At 33.4% G+C, this 18,388-nt stretch overlaps 1 protein-coding gene across 1 annotated transcript in view; it reads right to left on the bottom strand.

The window, feature by feature from the left end:
- Positions 1-18,388, bottom strand: part of Rtkn2 (rhotekin 2) — a 75,048-nt gene that overhangs the window by 12,845 nt on the left and 43,815 nt on the right. The window contains exons 7-9 of the mRNA XM_046419866.2: positions 13,712-13,806; positions 10,126-10,232; positions 9,055-9,186 (exon numbers count right to left, since the gene is read on the bottom strand). Coding sequence (XP_046275822.1) covers positions 9,055-9,186; positions 10,126-10,232; positions 13,712-13,806 — 334 coding nt within the window. The remainder of the gene's footprint in view (positions 1-9,054; positions 9,187-10,125; positions 10,233-13,711; positions 13,807-18,388) is intronic.

The following is an 18,388-nucleotide window of genomic DNA, read 5'->3' as shown; positions in this document are numbered from 1 at the left end:
CCTCCTAGGAAAAAAAATACAAGAATCTACAGATAAATACTATACACTCCATTAACTCTGGCAACCATAAATACCACTACATTTTTAAAACGTGAGAGGTTTTTAAAAGGTGCAAATGAAATGCAAAAATCTGAATAAACTTCTCTTTTCACCCAAAATAATTTAACTAATAGGAAATATCTTACACTAAAAATTACACATTAAAGGGAAAGTGATTAGAACAAGTAAAGTTTCTCAATTTTAGAAACTGAATGCAAGCTGTTTTTAAATGGAGACAAGTATCAATAATAGAACTCGGGTATTGCCTTCTCAAAAGAGAAAGTGATTAGAAAACACTAAAGTGTATTTTAGGGCAGCTCATTAAAGAATTTGTAATGGGTAGAAGAGAGAAGTATCTCTTCTTAGCAGGTTCTCAAAGCAAGCAATTTGGGACTTTCTGCCCCTTGGTATATCTACCACATAAAATATTGCCTTGCACCCAGTAAGTGGCTAAAAAAATTATGAATAAAAGAACTAGAGAGGAAAAGAACAACCTAGATAATCATAAAAGAAAATTTGGCATTAAAAGACTCAGATCCCAGAAACAGCTTAAATCCAACTCTTTAATTTAGATGAGGAAACATCTTTTGAGAGAGAGATGTTCTATGTGAGACCTGAGTTTCCCATTTTGCTTTTGCTTATCTAAAATCTTTTGATTGATTTGTGAGGATTGGTACTCAACTTTTATTGATTGGAGATTAATTACTGTAAAATTTTAATTGAGAGCTGGCTTTGCTTTTGCAATCAGCACACACATAACTACAAACTTCCTCTGCATAAGATAGTGGCAGTACCCAGAAAAGGCCAAGTGAGGGTTATAAAAACAATATGAGGAGTCAAAACATAAAACTCCAAAGTTAAAGGAAAATTTCCTTCAGGGTTTTCATTATTTTAAATTGAAACTGTTGTTTAACCTCTCCATTTCTGGGTAAATGGAAAATTAATAGATCAGGACTAGATTTATAAATTGTTTATTATTTTACTTTTGACTTTAAAAAAGTTTACAACTGCACCATATTATGGTCTAAACAGTCTTTCCTATAAAGTGGAATCAGAGCTCTATGGAAAAATGGCCAATTACCAGACTGAATCTAGAAAATGTAGAGAATATGATTTTGGAGCATCCTCTCTTAACAGAAATCAAAAGTTACTAGGGTTGTGTCAAAAGGATTCAAGAGCCAACTTGAGAAGGATTCCATTAGTCAGCATGGGCAATTAAAGCATCAATAAGAATAACACTGGTCATGGGCTGTTTTTGAATCCATAAATTTATATAGAGAATAGTTCAAAGAACTATATCTGAATATTGAACATATATTTGAACCCATAGTCATAATATTTAAATAGTAACTCACTGGCCACCTTTGAAGGTGTAATCACCTAATTTTTTAGGAACTTACATATAAATACAAAAAGAAAGGAAAAAGAAAATCAAACCCTTATTTTGTCTTTTCTGTAAGAACTATACCTCAGGGTAATTAAACAATTGATGACATAGAGGTATTCCCACCTGATAAATGAACGAAGAATTGTTAAAATATTGTCAGTTTGCAGTCCCTAAAAATAAAATAAAATAAAGAATCTAAGCAATGTTCATCAGTGGATATTAAAATGAGTGGAAGACCCAAACATATTCTATACCTCCTAATAACAGTATATAACACTTTCTAAAATATCTTCTTGGGGTGGGTCATACTCAGTGGTAGAGTGCTTGCCTGGCATGCATGATGTCCTGCATTCAACTCCCAGTACCACACACACAAAATAATAATAATATAAAATATCTTCTTAACAACTAACTAACAACTTGAGAATGAGTCAAAATATAGAAGAAAAAAAGGCAACCCAGAAATGTAATCAGCAAAATTCAGATTATAACAAACCCTGAAGGATGAATAACTCAATTATCTTCAATAAATAAATGGTATGTGTGTATGCATGCATGAGTATTTGTGTACATGCACAAATGTGTAAGAGACAGAAATAGAGAGAGAGAATGGAACAAGAACCAAGACTAAAAAATCTAACCAACTGAAATGTATGGGGATCCTGATTCAAAATACTGTTGCAAAAACGTGCAACAAGAATTTAATGATATATTAACCACATATGACTATACATATACACACAACATACACACACACACACACACAATTGTTTTTTCTTGCCACACTTGGAATACTTTCAACTAAAATAGTATAGTCTCTAGGATGTGCTTCAAGTAATTCTAGAGTGGGGGCAATGTGTAAGGCTACACATTTACTTACACGCTAGACATTTACTTACATCCTTGGTCTCATCTAATGTGCAGTCGGGGATAATAAATGTTGCTGCTTAAAACAAGCATCAGAGTTTATACATACTCTAAAAATCACACACTCACAATAAATGACTAGGAGTACTTGAACTGTGTAAAGCATAGCCATAAATTAAACCAAGTATTAGGGGTGATCACTATCAATTTGATATAATTATTTTCAATCTATGATAATGTAAACTGTAAATTCCTAAAGAAAAAAGGATGTTTCAGAAGTTTTTTTGTTATATTTAATAAGAGACAATGTGAATACTTGATAATGGTCAGATATTAAGAAGACTAACATAAATTAAAAAAAAATACCATGTGCTTTATAGTAACTTTTTTTTCTGGAGTCCATGATAAATATAATAGCTAAAGGTAATTTGAAGACAATTTTAAAAAGCTCTAAGATGTCAAACAGTGTTATTGATTTGCTTAGTACAGACTACAACATGAAAATGAATGATGTATAGTATTTAAATCAAGAAAAGACTATTGATCTCAAAGACCATACTTCTTTTCTATCCCACCCCCACTCCATTGGCAATGGATAAAGCTTTGGCTTAATAAAATGCTTTCTACAATGTAGAGGAGATTCAGTTAAGTACCTGTTATAGAGAATGTCTTGCTCAACAACATTCATAGTGAAGTGTTTTGAAGTTGAAGCAATCACTTTGAAGTAAATCACCCTTTCAAATTTGGATTGAAAAGGGGAGGGGAACAGCTTTTAGGCTTTTCTTCCCTTAATGTGACTATTTCCACAGATGGCTCCCTATGAAAATTAATGAACTGACATAGCCTTATAGGAAATGCCATTTAGAAGGACAAGAATTATGGTTACAGAACAGACTCTGTGATCGAAATAACAGTACTATTATTTATATATCTTAGCAACGGCAAAATTCAGTTTTCACATAATTTGTAAAGTAGCATTATACAAAATTATTATTTTCTAAATCATGAAAGAAAAACTCAGATTTGTATTTGATGTTTCAATTATTAAGCTTAAAAAGAATGTAGAGATTTAGCATTGGAAATAAACTGAAAACAAAAGCAAAAACATTATCTTAAATTTTTGATTTGGTCCTTACCTGCTATATTTAAAAAAATTACAAACTGGCATGTATCAAATATCCACTGTTTATTTAACAATACAGTAATGTCTAATGGACATTGTCCATTAGACACCCCAAAGAAAGTGGAAAAATCTCTACTTTTGTATTTTAAAACCAAGTAATTTAAAACACAGACTACATATAAAACCTGTTTATCACGATATGAGACAGAGTGTAGAGGTAGGGAAAGGAAGAAGAGAATACTTATAATACTTATTTGCTACCCACAGAAAGGGCAATACCAACCCCAATACTATGTTACCAAAAAGACTACAATACCAATGTGTACCACGAATTCCCTACTCTGAAAATTGGTAATTAAAATATTAAGATTTATCATCCTGCCTTCTCAGAGGGGATTCATCCCTAGTTGATTCTTTACAAAAGAATGCCAACTAATACATGGAGAAGGAAGGAAAGTATGAGAAAATCATATGGAATCTCCAATATTATAACTATACAGGGGAGGAAAATCATAGAAACCATTATGTGAAATACTGTTGGACAACAAAGATCTCACATAGCACCAAGGTAGCACCTCAATGACTACTTGCTAACTTAAAAGAGGAAGAATTACTTCTAGCTGGAGAGGTGGAATTATGAGTAGTGAGTCAACTTGACATCATGTGCTTCCTAACAGAATTCCTTTACAAAGCATTTGTCAAAACTCTAGCCAAGTGCAGTAATGCACACTTGTAATACAAGCAACTCAGGATGCTGAGGCAGGAGAATCATGAGTTCAAAGCCAGCCTCAGGAGATTAGTGAGACACTTAGCAACTCAGTGAAACCCTGTCTCTAAATAAAAACATTTCAAAAAGGGGCTGGGAATATGGCTCAGTGGTTGAAGCCCCCCAGGGTTCAATCCACAGTACCAAAACAAAACAAAAAAACTCTAGCAAAAAGGTTTAAAATGAATATAATCAAGCCTTCAGGCCTCATTCACAATTTAGAATAACTATAGAAGATACAAAATCAGTGAACAGTCCTAGATTGAAAACACAAATTGAAAGGACATTTTGGGGTCACTGAGGAAATCTGAATGGTCTAAATATTAGATGACCTAGAAGTTAATTTTCCTAGTTGTTATAATAGTACTATAATTATATATGCATACAAGTCCCCTATTTTTAAGACTTGCATGCTAACTTATTCAGGGACAAAGTGTCACTATGTTGAAGTCTTATGTTTCAATGGATCAGAAAAAAATACAGATACAACTAAAGAGAAGACTAAAATATGGGTGATCACTATAGTATGTTTTTAAAACTTTTCTGTACATTTATATCATTTTGTAAACTCAGAAAAATAAATAAAACTTACTTTAAAAAAACTAATATATTTCTTTTTCTTTTTTTTTTTTTTTACAAGGGCTCAAAGGAAGCAGGAACTGAAGTAGGAACTGCAAAGGAAAGTTTCTACAGAGAAAAAGAATAGGAATCAGCACTAGAGAAAATTAAGATTACAACATTGTAAAGCTGGAAAATGGAGGATTTTGTCATTGGTTTCAACTTTGAGGGCAGCAATTAAATTATATTGATATTTCCGACCTTAACTTTCACCTCTTGTTTAACTTTCAAAATTCTCTTTTGTACTTTACAAAACTCTCTACTTTTGTAGATTGTCATGTATGGGAAGAAATATTTGAGTCATTAGTCTTCAGGATCAAATATGGTCCATGTTGCCCCCAAGTCTAAGTCTAAATCTATATTAATTGCTGGCTTAATAATTTTTCTGTAAGTACATAATGGTCAGTTGTGGAACAAGCACTGGAATGTCTATTGATGATTTCTGTCATCATAAGAATGGCACTGATTATAGAATACCATCAGTCACCTGGCCATCAGCTTTTGTTACCACTAGGAAAAATAAATCAATTTGCTCAGGCCATGTAAACACTGTTACCACTTTCATGGAACTGCATCATTATAATTAGACAGGAAATACAGATGTACTGGCTATAATCACAGAGGTGTTTCATTATATATTTCTTCCTAAATTGAAATGGTAAGGTTACAATACATGGCTAAGCCAATACCTATAGGTCGACTGTGGCTTCAAGCTCATTTCAGAAATACTTTTTACACTTAAAACTGATTCAGAGTGGGTGTAGAGACAGGAAAGTCTAATTTTACCTTCTAAATATGGTCTAACAGTATGTCTACGAGGAAACAGAAAAACAGACAATGAATTTTTATCTTATTTTCCCCTACCCATTAGAAAAAGAGTGAGTCATCTAATTTTCCTTACTAGTTTGGCAAGTTCTGTCTGATTTCCATGTCTGTTTCTTCATTTGTGAAACAGAAATAACATACCTGCTTTGTCTACCTTAAAGGGCTGAGATAAGGTGAATTGAATACTGTGGAGACTTTCTTCAAATAAAGGAAATAACTTTAAAACCATTATCTGCTTAGTTATGAATATGAAGAAAGGACCTACAGAATGGGAGAAACTCTTTGTTGGCTACTCTTCTGATAGAGAATTAATATTCAGAATATTAAAGAATTAAAAAAACTTAACACTGGAAAAACAAATAATCCAATTGATAAATGGACTAATGAACTAAATAGACACTTTTCAAAAGAAAAAATACTAATGACCAACAAATACATGAAAAAAATGTTCAACATCTTTAGCAATTAGGGAAATGCAAATGAAAACTACACTGAGATTTTATTTCACTCCAGTTAAAATGTCAGCTGGAGTTGATGTGGGGAAAAGGAACACTTTTACACCGTTAGCAGGAATGTAACTAGTACAACCACTATGGAAATCAGTACGAAAATTCGTCAAAAGACTAGGAATGGAACCACCATACATATATCCCAGCTAGTAACCACTCAAGATTTATCCTGAGAAACCAAAGTCAGCATATTATAGTAATACCTGCATACCTAATTCACAATAGCCAAACTACGGAACCAGCCTAGGTCCTTCAATAAATGAATGGATAAAGAAAATGTGGAACATTATACATAATGGAGTTTTCAGTCATAAAGAAGAATGAAACTGTGTCATTTTCAGCAAAGATAGATAGAATAAGCCAAACTCAGAAAATCAAGGATCCTATGTTTTTATATGTGGAAAGTAGAGAGGATAAAGGAAAAGAAAGGTAGGGAGGGGAGAATCTCAAGAAAAGTAGAGGAGGACCACAGGAAAGAGACCAGAGGGAGGGAGGAACGGAGAGGAAATACTGGAGAATCATATTGACCAAATTATATTGTTATATCATGTGTATGTACAAATACGTAACAATGAATCCCACTATTACATGTAATTAAAATGCATCAATAAAAAATATGAAAAAATATTTGTTTAGATTAAATCTTAATTTGGTTTATGACTATTTATACTCTACAGTACAACAAGTAAGAAAAAAATCAGTAAGACTGCATTTTTACTATCTAGTTATCTAGTACAAATCAAGTTAGACATAATTACATATGGTAGAACTCTTCCAAAAATATTTAACCTGAATCTAGTGAAACAATTAGTCACATACATTACAAGAGAAAAATTGGCCTGAACTTTTAAAAAATGGTAATGTCATGAAAGATCAAAACAAACAAAGGCAGGACATGAAGAGCATATTTTTTGATAAAAGGAAATAAAGTACTTGGTGATCAGAGGTTCTAGTTCAAACAAAAAAAAGTTACAAAGAATATTTTGGGGACAACTGGGGCAATTTGTTCTGCATATTAGATAATTTTGTATCAACAATAAATTTCTTTAGAATGATAATATATGGTTCTGAAGAAAAATGTGCTTTAGGAGAAATATGTCAAAATATTCAGGGGAGACATGTTATACTGTGTACCCTGATTTTCAAATGATTCAGAATAAAATTAACTAGAGAGAAAGCATGTAACAAAAATATTAACAACAGCTGAAGAATCTGGGTGAAGGATATATAGCTATTCACTATTTTGTTTTAATTTCCAAAAGACTAAGATATAGAAAAGCGAGATTAAAGAGAAACACTATGTGAACAAACCAAAATAAAATAAAAGGTGGCAAGTAATGAAAAAAATCAATTTTTTCATTACTAAAATCACATTTCTATAAACCTAATTTTTCTAAATAAATTCACTGTAATAAAATTGATTAATTACTTATTTATATTATTCAGGAAGAACACTAATGCTTCTAATAAACAAAAGTTACATTAGATGGTACCACAATATTATAAAAAGTTGGTGGTGCATGCCTGTAATCTCAGCGACATGAAAGGCCTCTGAGGTGGGAGGATTGCAAGTTCTCAAGGTCAGCCTCAGCAACTTAGGGAGGCCCTAAGCAACTTATTGAGAAGTGAAACCCTGTCTCAAAATTAAAAATAATAATAATAAAATAAAAAATTATAAACCACTGGGGATGTAGTTCAGTGATAAAGCACTTCTGGGTTTAATACCTAGTACCTCAAACAACAATAACAAAAAACCCACTATAAAACTTCTTTTTTTTTTTTTTTAAAGTCTTACTAAAGGATTTCCTTTAGGAGAGAAAAAAAAAAAGCAGTGTAATTTCTAAAAGCAGGATGGACAGCGAGACAAAAACTCCATTATTGGAAAAGGTTATGGAATTAAACAAGTCCATATAGATCAGAAGACTGTGCTGACATGTTTTCAGGAATACACTATTCTATAAAAGGACATATGATTTTACATTTTTCTTTAAAAGTTTAAAGTAGAACATGTATAGTAACAGATGTGATAGTTCATATTTTATCATGTACTCACTTCAGTTAAATCACTCAAAAGGCAAGTAAAATAAAACTAGAAACAAGTGCTACCCAACAGGCAGAAAATACAGTATTTTACTCTAGAAATACCATTAAAGTGTTCTAGAGTAGGAATACTATAAAAGAGAAGAAAGAGACTATCTCATAGATACTAGAATTGAAAACATGAAACTAAATTTAAGATAGTGAGAAAAAACAAACTAAGTCTGCTTTATTTGGAAAGTTTTCCTACATAATTTTAGTTGAAAAAATTATAACTAAATTTCAATAGTTTTTTGTTTTGGTACTGGGAATTGAATCAGGGACACTCAACCACTGAGCCACATCCCCAGCCCTATTTTGTATTTTATTTAGAGACAGGGTCTCACTGAGTTGCTTAGTGCTTTGCTTTTGCTAAAGTTAGATTTCCCTGTGCTGACAGAAGATTGGACAACTGCCCAACGATTCCAAAAGAAATCAGAAAAGATATACTCAGGAATATCTTTTTATGGGTTGATTTGAATATTAACTACAAAGAGCATCACTGTAACATGAGCTAACATTTTATGTTTACATAATCTCTTAGTTAAATAAATTCATGAAAAATGTAAATATCTTGTTAATGTGGAGTTACATTCTTTAACTTAAAACTTATTTACCAGTATTGGTTTCTCTTACTGTGTTCTTAGAAAATATACAGCATTTCCTTTAATGAATAAGTTCTATAAAGCAAAGAAATAAGAACAGAGTAAATATTAAATTATCTTTATGAACTAATCTGTTTTTAGCAATCCTTTCTTTGTAGGATGACAACAATGTGAATGAAGTATATAAACAAGAACAAACTTCATAAAACATTTTATTTTCAAAATAGCATTTCCTTTACCTTATGAATGGGCACTACCAAGGTTGGTTCCATTTTAGCTTCAATTTCTTCCGGACTATAAAAACAATACAGTTTACCTCCTCTCAAAACACAATACAACCTTCTCCAACTAATCAGACCTTCCACCATTTGCTGGAAAAAGAAAAAAAATCAAGAAACAATCAACTATAGATCATTATCACCTTCCTTCTAAATTCAATACAACACCTAAATAATTAAACTTATATTCACTTTTTAGACCTTTTAAAATGTGATGAAATAACCTTCTAATTTGCTTTACAATAAGTTCAACTGCCCCAAATCTGAAAGAAAGTTAATATCAGAGAAGAAATGTCTGGAATTCTGAAAAGCATTAAAGCAAAATGAAAGTAATTATTACCATATAACTTTTACACACATAAAATCATAAATCAATGTTTTAGGAAAGCTAGTCTATTAAAAATTAGTGCTTAGAATCTCACAGCAATTCATCAAATGACTCAGGAAAATTATAAAAATAACTCTCAATGTTGAAAATATAATTTTCCCTTACTGTTCTCAGAACATTAGAAAATGTTGACTACCTGGTAAGAATGCAAATTTTCTTTCCCCGTAATGGAATCTTTTAGAAAAAGCTATTGATTCATTGAAGCCCACAATTAATTATTTACTGAATATAAATAACTATGGCTATAAATAAATCAGGAGTAGGTGGCAAAGAGGCAGCTTTGGAAGCCCAGAGGCCTAAACTGTGCCAGAAGCTGTTTGCCAGAAGGGCCTTTTTGTGAGCGATGTTGCACAGCCATCATCAGTTTCCACAAGGAGTCCTCTGTTGCCGATTACCTGCTACTTACTGCAGGGTCATGGAACAGAGGGGCAGGGAGGAGCAGCTCCAGAGCCATCAAAACAGCATCAGACCCCTGCCCTTGCCATCCTTCTCACCCCAGCACTTCCCACAGTCTATGTTTAACAACATTTAGAAAACAAACATTTAAAAAAAGACTTCTCAATATTAGTAGGTCAAACAGCTGTCTGTATATTAAGATTTCAACTAAAGCTACAATTGTTGTAGGATATTTAAAGTCCTCTAACCTGCTGATTAAGAAATCCTGCACATGCATCCTCAGCCATACAAGCTGGCTGGGCAACTAATCGGCAGCACATGTTGCCATATAAGGGAAGCCAAAATGAAGACTCCTCTATTCAAAGGAGAAAGAAAAAAAAACTCAAGTTATAAATATATGCTTATTTGAGGTCATTACACATTTTGGTATTTCTTCTTATAGGTTTTTCATTATACATTAACATATTTTTAAATTAGTTTTATATAAAGGTTTTTACCTACTCATGTACCAGTATTATATTTAATGACGATCAAATATAAGCAAGTAGAGAGGATACGATAATATTAAACTGATAGTTTAGAGTATGTGATCACCTGGAATAATCATGGATCTTTTAGCCTCTTAATTTTATTTGATCTTAAAAGTAATTATTCAATAGGGATTATTCAGAGACTAGAAGTAATCTCTTTTAATATAAAAACATTCTAATGATTTGTTGGTCAAATTCTACTTACTGCTCATTATGATAACTAGCAAGAGGATCCTCTGAATGAAACATTATTTCAGCCAATAACTTTCTTCCATTTTCCCTTATTGAACAATTAAGTCATAATCCATTAGGTACAGCCCCCCAAGATCATCTGTGCAGGGATTGAGGAAGGAGCTATGCTGTCCATGAGCTGGGTATGGGAGCCAGACAGAATGAGGATAAGCAGGAGGGCTGCCAGCATGAGGCAACAGAACTTGAATGGGCTGAAAGGATGTTCACATCCAGGCACAGCCTACACTGGGGAATCTGTCTGGAGTAGGGAGAGTGAGGAGGGCAGATTAGAGCCATAAGGGGTGGTGTGATGCAGGGAGTAAGAGCCTCAGCAGAGTGAGGAGGGCCTCCTTATGGAGTGACCGCTTGATGTGAAGTGTCAGAACACAAGCAGAATAACAGTGACCACTTCTGGTGGGCATCCCACTCACGGGAATCAGAGACTGAGAGCAGTGAAGGAGCCATCCACACATGGTGTGAATAGGAATAGTGTTGTCAGAGCCCTACCTCCAAGAAGAAGGGCGACCAATGTTCCTTAAGAACAAGGCTGACTCCAGGGATGGGCCAGGGGAAATACATGACAAGCTGGAGTATTTAGGTATGTCACTGAGCAGGAAAGTGCTCAAAGAAAGATATCAAAAAGATGAGCACCATACTAAATATGGGCTCCCACTGGCCCAATCTGGAACAATTTGACCCTTTAAAAAAACAGTGACATCAATGGGTTATGGTACATTGGGTAAAACAGAAAAACATGAATCCAAAAAGTAGAAGTCTTATAAGAAATGTATACTTACGTAGTTTCAAAGCACCTACTCCCACCACAAAATATGTATTAATTTGAAAGTAGAGAGCAAAAGAGTAACTTTACAGTAGACAAACTTAACAGATGCCACTTTAACCAAGTGTACTGGGATGAATCAAAATTACATGCCACTTGATAGGATACAACAAGAGCAAAACATCATTGTCAAAGATACATATTCTGAATCTTAATCCATATAAATCTAAAATGAGAAACTTTTACAAAATAACCAACTATAATACTGAAAAATATCGAAGTCATAAAAGTCAGTAAAAGACTTAGGAAGTGGTCCAGACTGAAAGAAACTAAAGAAGTATGATAATTAAATTTAATGTGTAATTCTGCACTGTTTTTTTTTTTTTTTTTTTTTTTTTAGTATAAAGAACACTATTGAAACAACAAGCAAAACTTGAATAATTAGATGGTAGTAATGTTTTAGTTTTCTGAGTTGGTAGTTGTGGTGACATAGTGGAATGACATAATAGTTGTTAACCTATTAACATTCTCAGGGGTAACTTAGCATCATGTAAGCAATTTGCTATAGTGTATTTTAGTGTGTAAGCAAGTATATATCCTTTGTATAGAAGGAAAGTACTGAGTAATTTTTTCTGTGCATCAGGTACAAATAAAAATCCAACTGTTAGTGGACTACCCATGGCTCTTAGTGCACACTGATCCACACGTAAATGACTTTTGAAGTTTTCACTGCACTCTTATGGGCAGTACCTATAAAATGGCTACCATAAGCTATAATTATTATTTACATAAAAAGTCTTAGTAACTCTGAAAAAAATTGGTTTTGGTAAATATAGAATTATTTAATACATAAATGCAGGGTAGCCAAGGTGTTTTATTTGGTTAAAGGAAAAAGAACAGCCATAACACAGAACAAAAAGTAAAACAAAAAAGTTTTCAATAACTTACCTACCCAACATTCTACTATGGAATAGCACACAATAAATTTTCTGGGACTATTCAAATCTTTTTTAATTAATACCTTGTTAAAGCTGCTAACTTTTAGAAATAAAGGGCTTGACCTGGGAGAAATAAATGTATAAACATAATACATGGATGATTCAAACATGCAGACACAAATAAATAAATGAGTCACAATTTCTTAATATAGGCAGGAAATGCAATAAGAATTCCATAAAGGCATGTATTTGAGTAGTATATCAGAAATTTTTTATATAGGGAATCACAGATTTATGAATGAATTATGCTCTAAATACTTATAAGCCAGTTGTTTTTAAGTTAGAATATACTTCCTAAAGAAACAGAATAACAAATGATTTGATTTTCAGACCAGAATGTAAACTTACTGCAATCAATAATATAAATAGAACCAAATACCACATGTAATAATGTGTTTCTCTGTAAATAAGTTGATATTTTATGTGATGTAAAGGAAAATAATTCCTTCCTGCCTGCATTTCCTGAAAAGTGAATATAGAATTCCTTGCTCCACAGCCTGCTTGCCCAAACTCTGCAATCACCTATTACTTCTAATCTGGGTTTCTCAGTGTTGGGGACCCCTGTGGAAGACAGTATAGAGCCACAGTTCTTCCATACTTCTGACAAGAAATATGGCATCTAAGGCTAGCTATTTATATGTCTAAGTATTAATTTCTCATTAAAAAAATACCACTTACCTTAAGTAGGGGGTTTGATATGAAAATAAGATAATGCATACATGACATCTATTATATGCCTGGCACATAATAGATGCTTTTCCTAATTTCATAACTAGGGCAATCTCACTGCCAAACCACATCCACAGCTAAAGGAGCCTGAAGCAGAGTAAATAAAATAAGCTTTACTCTTAATTATATCACAGTGAAACTTCGGATAAACAAAGGCAAAGAGATTAATAAATGAAACAATACTTTCACAGAAGTAAAAAATAATTCTCAATAATCAATAAAAGAAACCAAAAATAAAGTGGAGTTTGGCTTGATTTCAAACCTAAATATGAGACAGGTCTTTAAATTTCAGCTAAAAAAGTAGTGAAGTCATCAACTTCAAGTCAAAGATAAGGACTCAAACAACCTCTCACTAAATCTTAAAAGCAAATCTCAGCATAAAGAAAGAAAAACACTTCCTATTTGGGAAAGGGAAAGATACATTTAAAAGAACCTAGAGAATCACTCATGCCCATATTACTTAAGCCAACATCCAAATCAGAACATTAAAATTAGAAATAATCAATGTCACCACATATATATTGACATACTATATGTAGTAAATAAAAATATATAATGTACTCACCATTTCCATTAATAGATAGATTGTGAGTCTTGAAGCTATCATCAGCACTTTCCAAGGTTAGGGTGGTATGAGCTAGCAAATTATACTTTGCACCACTAGTGGTGAGAAAGAAGACATATTATAAGTAATTTTATGTTCTCTATTATGTAATATACTTATAAATTAACAAAATAACAACCTGATTTAAAAAATGGGCAAAGGACTTAAACAGACATTTCTCCAAAGATGAAAACACCAAAAAGCCATATTCAACATCAACAGTCCTTTGAATACAAATCAAACCACAATAAGACATCACATCATACCCGTTATGATGGCAATTAGTAAACACAACAACAGATGCAGAAAGTAAGGAATGTTGGCTAGGATGCAGAGAAACTGGAACCTTTGCACATTACTGACTCTGACGCTCCCTGTTTCCTCATTCTCCATTTTATAATGCCTGGTCACCTCTACACAAATTAAAGTGGGGCACAATTCTTGCTGAATTCTTTCTCTCAATTGCAATAGCATATCCTGATTAAAATCTGTACTTACCCCTTTAACTAATGCCCAGCTTTGTTTTATCTTTTACAAAATGAATCTCCTTCTAGTTCAAACATGACTTCAAAGATTTGGAATTCCTATCTATAGTATGGGAGAATGGATGACTTTATTACTAATTCCATTTTTATCACTATAGCCACTTCTATGCTACTTAAGCTAAAAGAGCATTCTTGCCAAAACATCTAGGAATTTTGGTGACAAATTTCATATCCTGGCATTTTGTGGTGATAAGAAGATAATTTTTTTTGAATAACAACTTTATTTTATGTACTAATTTAAATTCATTTGTGACTTTTCTTGGTTTTTATTGACTAAAACAGTAAAATACCCAAACATGAAACAGTATATTAAAAGAGAAGAGAAACAAAGAAAAAAATGTGAATAAACTTTAAGAGACTGATGTCTGATGGGATTTTTTTAAATTGTGCCAGGTGATACATTTCATAAACCTCCTTTGTCTCTCACTAAATCTTTAATGAAATCTTTATAACAAAATAAGCATAAAATTAATAGCCACACAATGTATGCATGTATTTTTTTTTAAATAAACAAAGACCCAGCCCATAGAATGTTCCCCACCGGGAGAATGTCTCTTGGTTTTTAATGTACAATCATTACTAAAGACTAGAAATATCTCTCAATACACAATGTTTTAGGTAAAAATTTATATAGGAAAATTTATGTTTCTGTCTCCAAATCTCAACTTGACATTTTAAACAAAACAATGCATGAGTAAATTTCAAGTCACATTTAACAATCAGTATAATGTCAGACTTACATTGTAGACTCCTGGAAAAGTTCACTAAGTATCAACAAATCTCCACTACTGCTAGAACTAAGAGAGGTATTAGTCTCACACTTAATGTGGGCCACTTTGAATGCTCTACAGAGCTATTCAAAAATAGCTTTTATTTTTGTCTACTATCTATACAATGAGTCTATCAAAGTTGAGGAATTATTAGATGAAACTGTGGAGAAAGAATTAGTGTAATTAAGACCAGCAATTACAATGGAAGAGCTATTATATAAAAACCTATCTATTAATAATCACATGAGTTTTATGGATTTTATTCTGTGTGAGATATAAACCAAATGGTGAGTTTTGATCAGAAGAATGTGTTATAGTCTGCTTTGTACCATAATTAAACGATTACTCTGACTTCTGTGTTGAGAACAGACTACAGGGGCCAAAAGTGAAAACAAAGACTTCATCTAGAAAGCTCTTCCAACTGGCCAGGCAAGGCTAGAATTGGATGGTAGTGATACAGTGGTAGGAAGTGGTAATGTTCTTGATAAATTCTCAATGTTGACTCAATGGGAACATTAATTGTGGAAGAAAGGAAAAGAATCAAGAACATTTCTGAATCTAAGTCCAAACAATTAGAAAAGTGGAACTGTTGTTGTTATGGTTTGGATCTGGAATGTCCCCTAAAGGCTCATGTATTGAAGACTTAGTACCCAATGCAGCAATATTTGGAGGTGGGCTTGTGTGAAGTGACTGGATCATGAGGGTTCTAACTACATCAATGGATTATCCAATTGATGGGTCACCTGTGAATGGACTACTGGGAGGTGGTAGAAACCTTAGGAGGTAGGGCCTAGTTACAGCAGTAGGCTACTGGTGGTTGTGACCTAGAAAGGTCTATCTTGTCCCTGGCTACTTTTTCTCTTTCTTTCTGCTTCCTAGCCACCATGAAGTGGAGCAGCTTTTCATTGCCATACCTTCTACGATGTTCTGCCTCACCACAATCCACCATCAATTGAATCCTCTAAAACTGCGAGCCAAAATAAACTTTTCTGCCTTACAGACACATTTCTTAGGCATTTTGTCACAGGATGAAAGGCTAAAACAGTTATTTACTAGAATGAGGAAGAAAGAGAGGAACAGATATGGAAAGTAAGAATTTAATTTTGGACAAGCAAGTTTAACTGCTTCAAATATCTAGATTTATTATTGGGTAAACAGTTAGGGTACAGCCTGGTGACAGTGGAGGAAAAAGTATTGGATATATAAATTTGGGAATTACCAGTATGTAGATGAAATTTAATCAAAGTTATAGAGTCCTGTGAAGTCCAATGGCCAAATACTCCATCATCTCAGATTAAGCCGAAAAGCAAGAGGCGAGAGGAAAGGAACAGTCACCGTGGTAGAAGAAAAAAACCAAGAAATCAGTATCCTAGAAGGCGAAGAAAAAGCTATTTTATGGAGAATGATTAATTTTGTTATTAGTCTGAAGGTCCAGGAAGAAGAACACCAATAATTTATCATCAGATGTGGTCACATACAGATAACTGTTGACCTTGACAAGAGTAGCAATTTCTGCAAGATAGGATGAAAGTATCACAATAGAAATCATTGAAACAGTCTGAAAGAGAATGGGAAGAGAGGAAGTGGAGATAGAAATATAAAAAGCTCTTTCCTATAAAGGACAGCTATGGAATGGGAGGTGTTTATGTGTGTGGGAATGATGCAATAGAAGAAAAGCTAATAATATAGGAGAAAGGGGAGCCAGCTCTGACTAAGGGAGAGGATGGAATCTAGTTCACAAGCAGATGGGCCTAGATACAAAGGCAGTTCACAAGGAAGGAAACAAAACAGACACAGATGCAGGTGGATGGAGGGAATTTGAGTTGTTTTCTGATTACTTCAGAAATATCCCTGATATATGAAACAAAGTCATCAGGTGTGAATGAGGCATAAAAAGGGGGAAATTATGTGAAATAATGTAAAAAGAGGTAAAGTGGGAGATATGAAAACCTAGTAGAACTGTTCAGTCATATACTGAGAACCATCTATCTAGAGTGAACAAAGCAGAATGACTGTTTTTCTCCAGCTTCTTCATTTATACCTCATAAGTGTAGGTACACTGCAAAGATGCTAAGGAGAATGTAACCAAGGTTGAAGTCCTTCTAAGGTACGGTACGTATGACAAAAGGAAAGATATGCTGGGAAAGAATAAAATAGAAAATCTTGAAGTCTAAACTAAGCTGGAGCAAGAATACTGAATTAAAGAACCTGGAAGATGTGGTAAAGACTGAAAAACCTAGTATAAAGATTTTAGAGAGCATGTAATTATTAGTAATGACAAGACCAAGGAAACAATCATGGGATAGATGCTGAAAAGGACAGGATCAATGGAGGCAAGAAGGTCATGAAACTAAGAGATCAAGTTACTAAACAGGGTGTCTACAAGTATACAAAGAAATTTTAAGAGTGACACTGTAATTTATTCTCATTGATCACCAAAAACACTTGAGTAGTCTTCATTTTAAGAATAGTAATTTCAATACACAGTAGAATATAAAATATTGCTATTAGTGTGCACTGGAAGAAAACTTATAAACTGTGCATCTGAACTTGGAACACTGTAGAAGTGGCATGTTTAGGGAACAATTTGTGTGGCAGAATAGGCTAAAGTTATGTAATGACCAAATTACATGTTCAAATTGTTTCTCAGGCCTTAAGTGATGATTGTGACTGGGAATTTTCTTCCTCAACTACTTTAACATAAATATGCAAGACATTAACCTCTATTTCCCATGAATGCTACAGGTGAAAAGAACTATACAAAAAAGTTACTGACATCCTCCTAAGAATGGTAAAATTAAGATATAACCAACAAACAGATAATATGGCCATTAAAATGATTAAAGACTCTAGAATAACTTTGGAGAAAACAGTATAATTAGTAATGTCTAAATATCTCCCAAAGCTAGGCATTTAAAAACCTGGGAGGAAAATACCACCTCAAAATTTTAGAAAGTTTTAATTTAAGTGGTTGAATATAAGGTGCTGGGAGCCATTAGCCAAGTAGGTATGACAATTTCCTTGCCAGCGTACCCCATGTTGCAGTGACATTGAATGTAGGTGACCTTGCTCAAGGACCAAGGCGGATTAGGGTGTTCCCAGTTTAAGATAATCGTGTTTAGGGCATTCCCAGTTTAGGTTCCAGGTTTAAGATTATTCCTGCTGGGAATAGGGCGTATCCTGCTGCCTGAGTTCCCCTTGAGTTCTCACGGGATTCAGACAGTATATTTTGGAGATAGAAGCCCAGTGGAGGTGGATTTGGGCAGAGAACGTGGATTTCCCCAGAACGTGATTGTAGATGGCTGGTGTGAGTTCGGGAATAA

The sequence above is a fragment of the Marmota monax genome, unplaced genomic scaffold (genome assembly GCF_021218885.2).
Source record: "Marmota monax isolate L192 unplaced genomic scaffold, Marmota_monax_Labrador192_F-V1.1 WCK01_AAM20220418_F8-fsc00019, whole genome shotgun sequence".
Taxonomy (NCBI): Eukaryota; Metazoa; Chordata; class Mammalia; order Rodentia; family Sciuridae; genus Marmota; species Marmota monax.
Note: the sequence above shows the minus strand (reverse complement) of the source record. Positions and strands in the feature narration are given on the sequence as shown.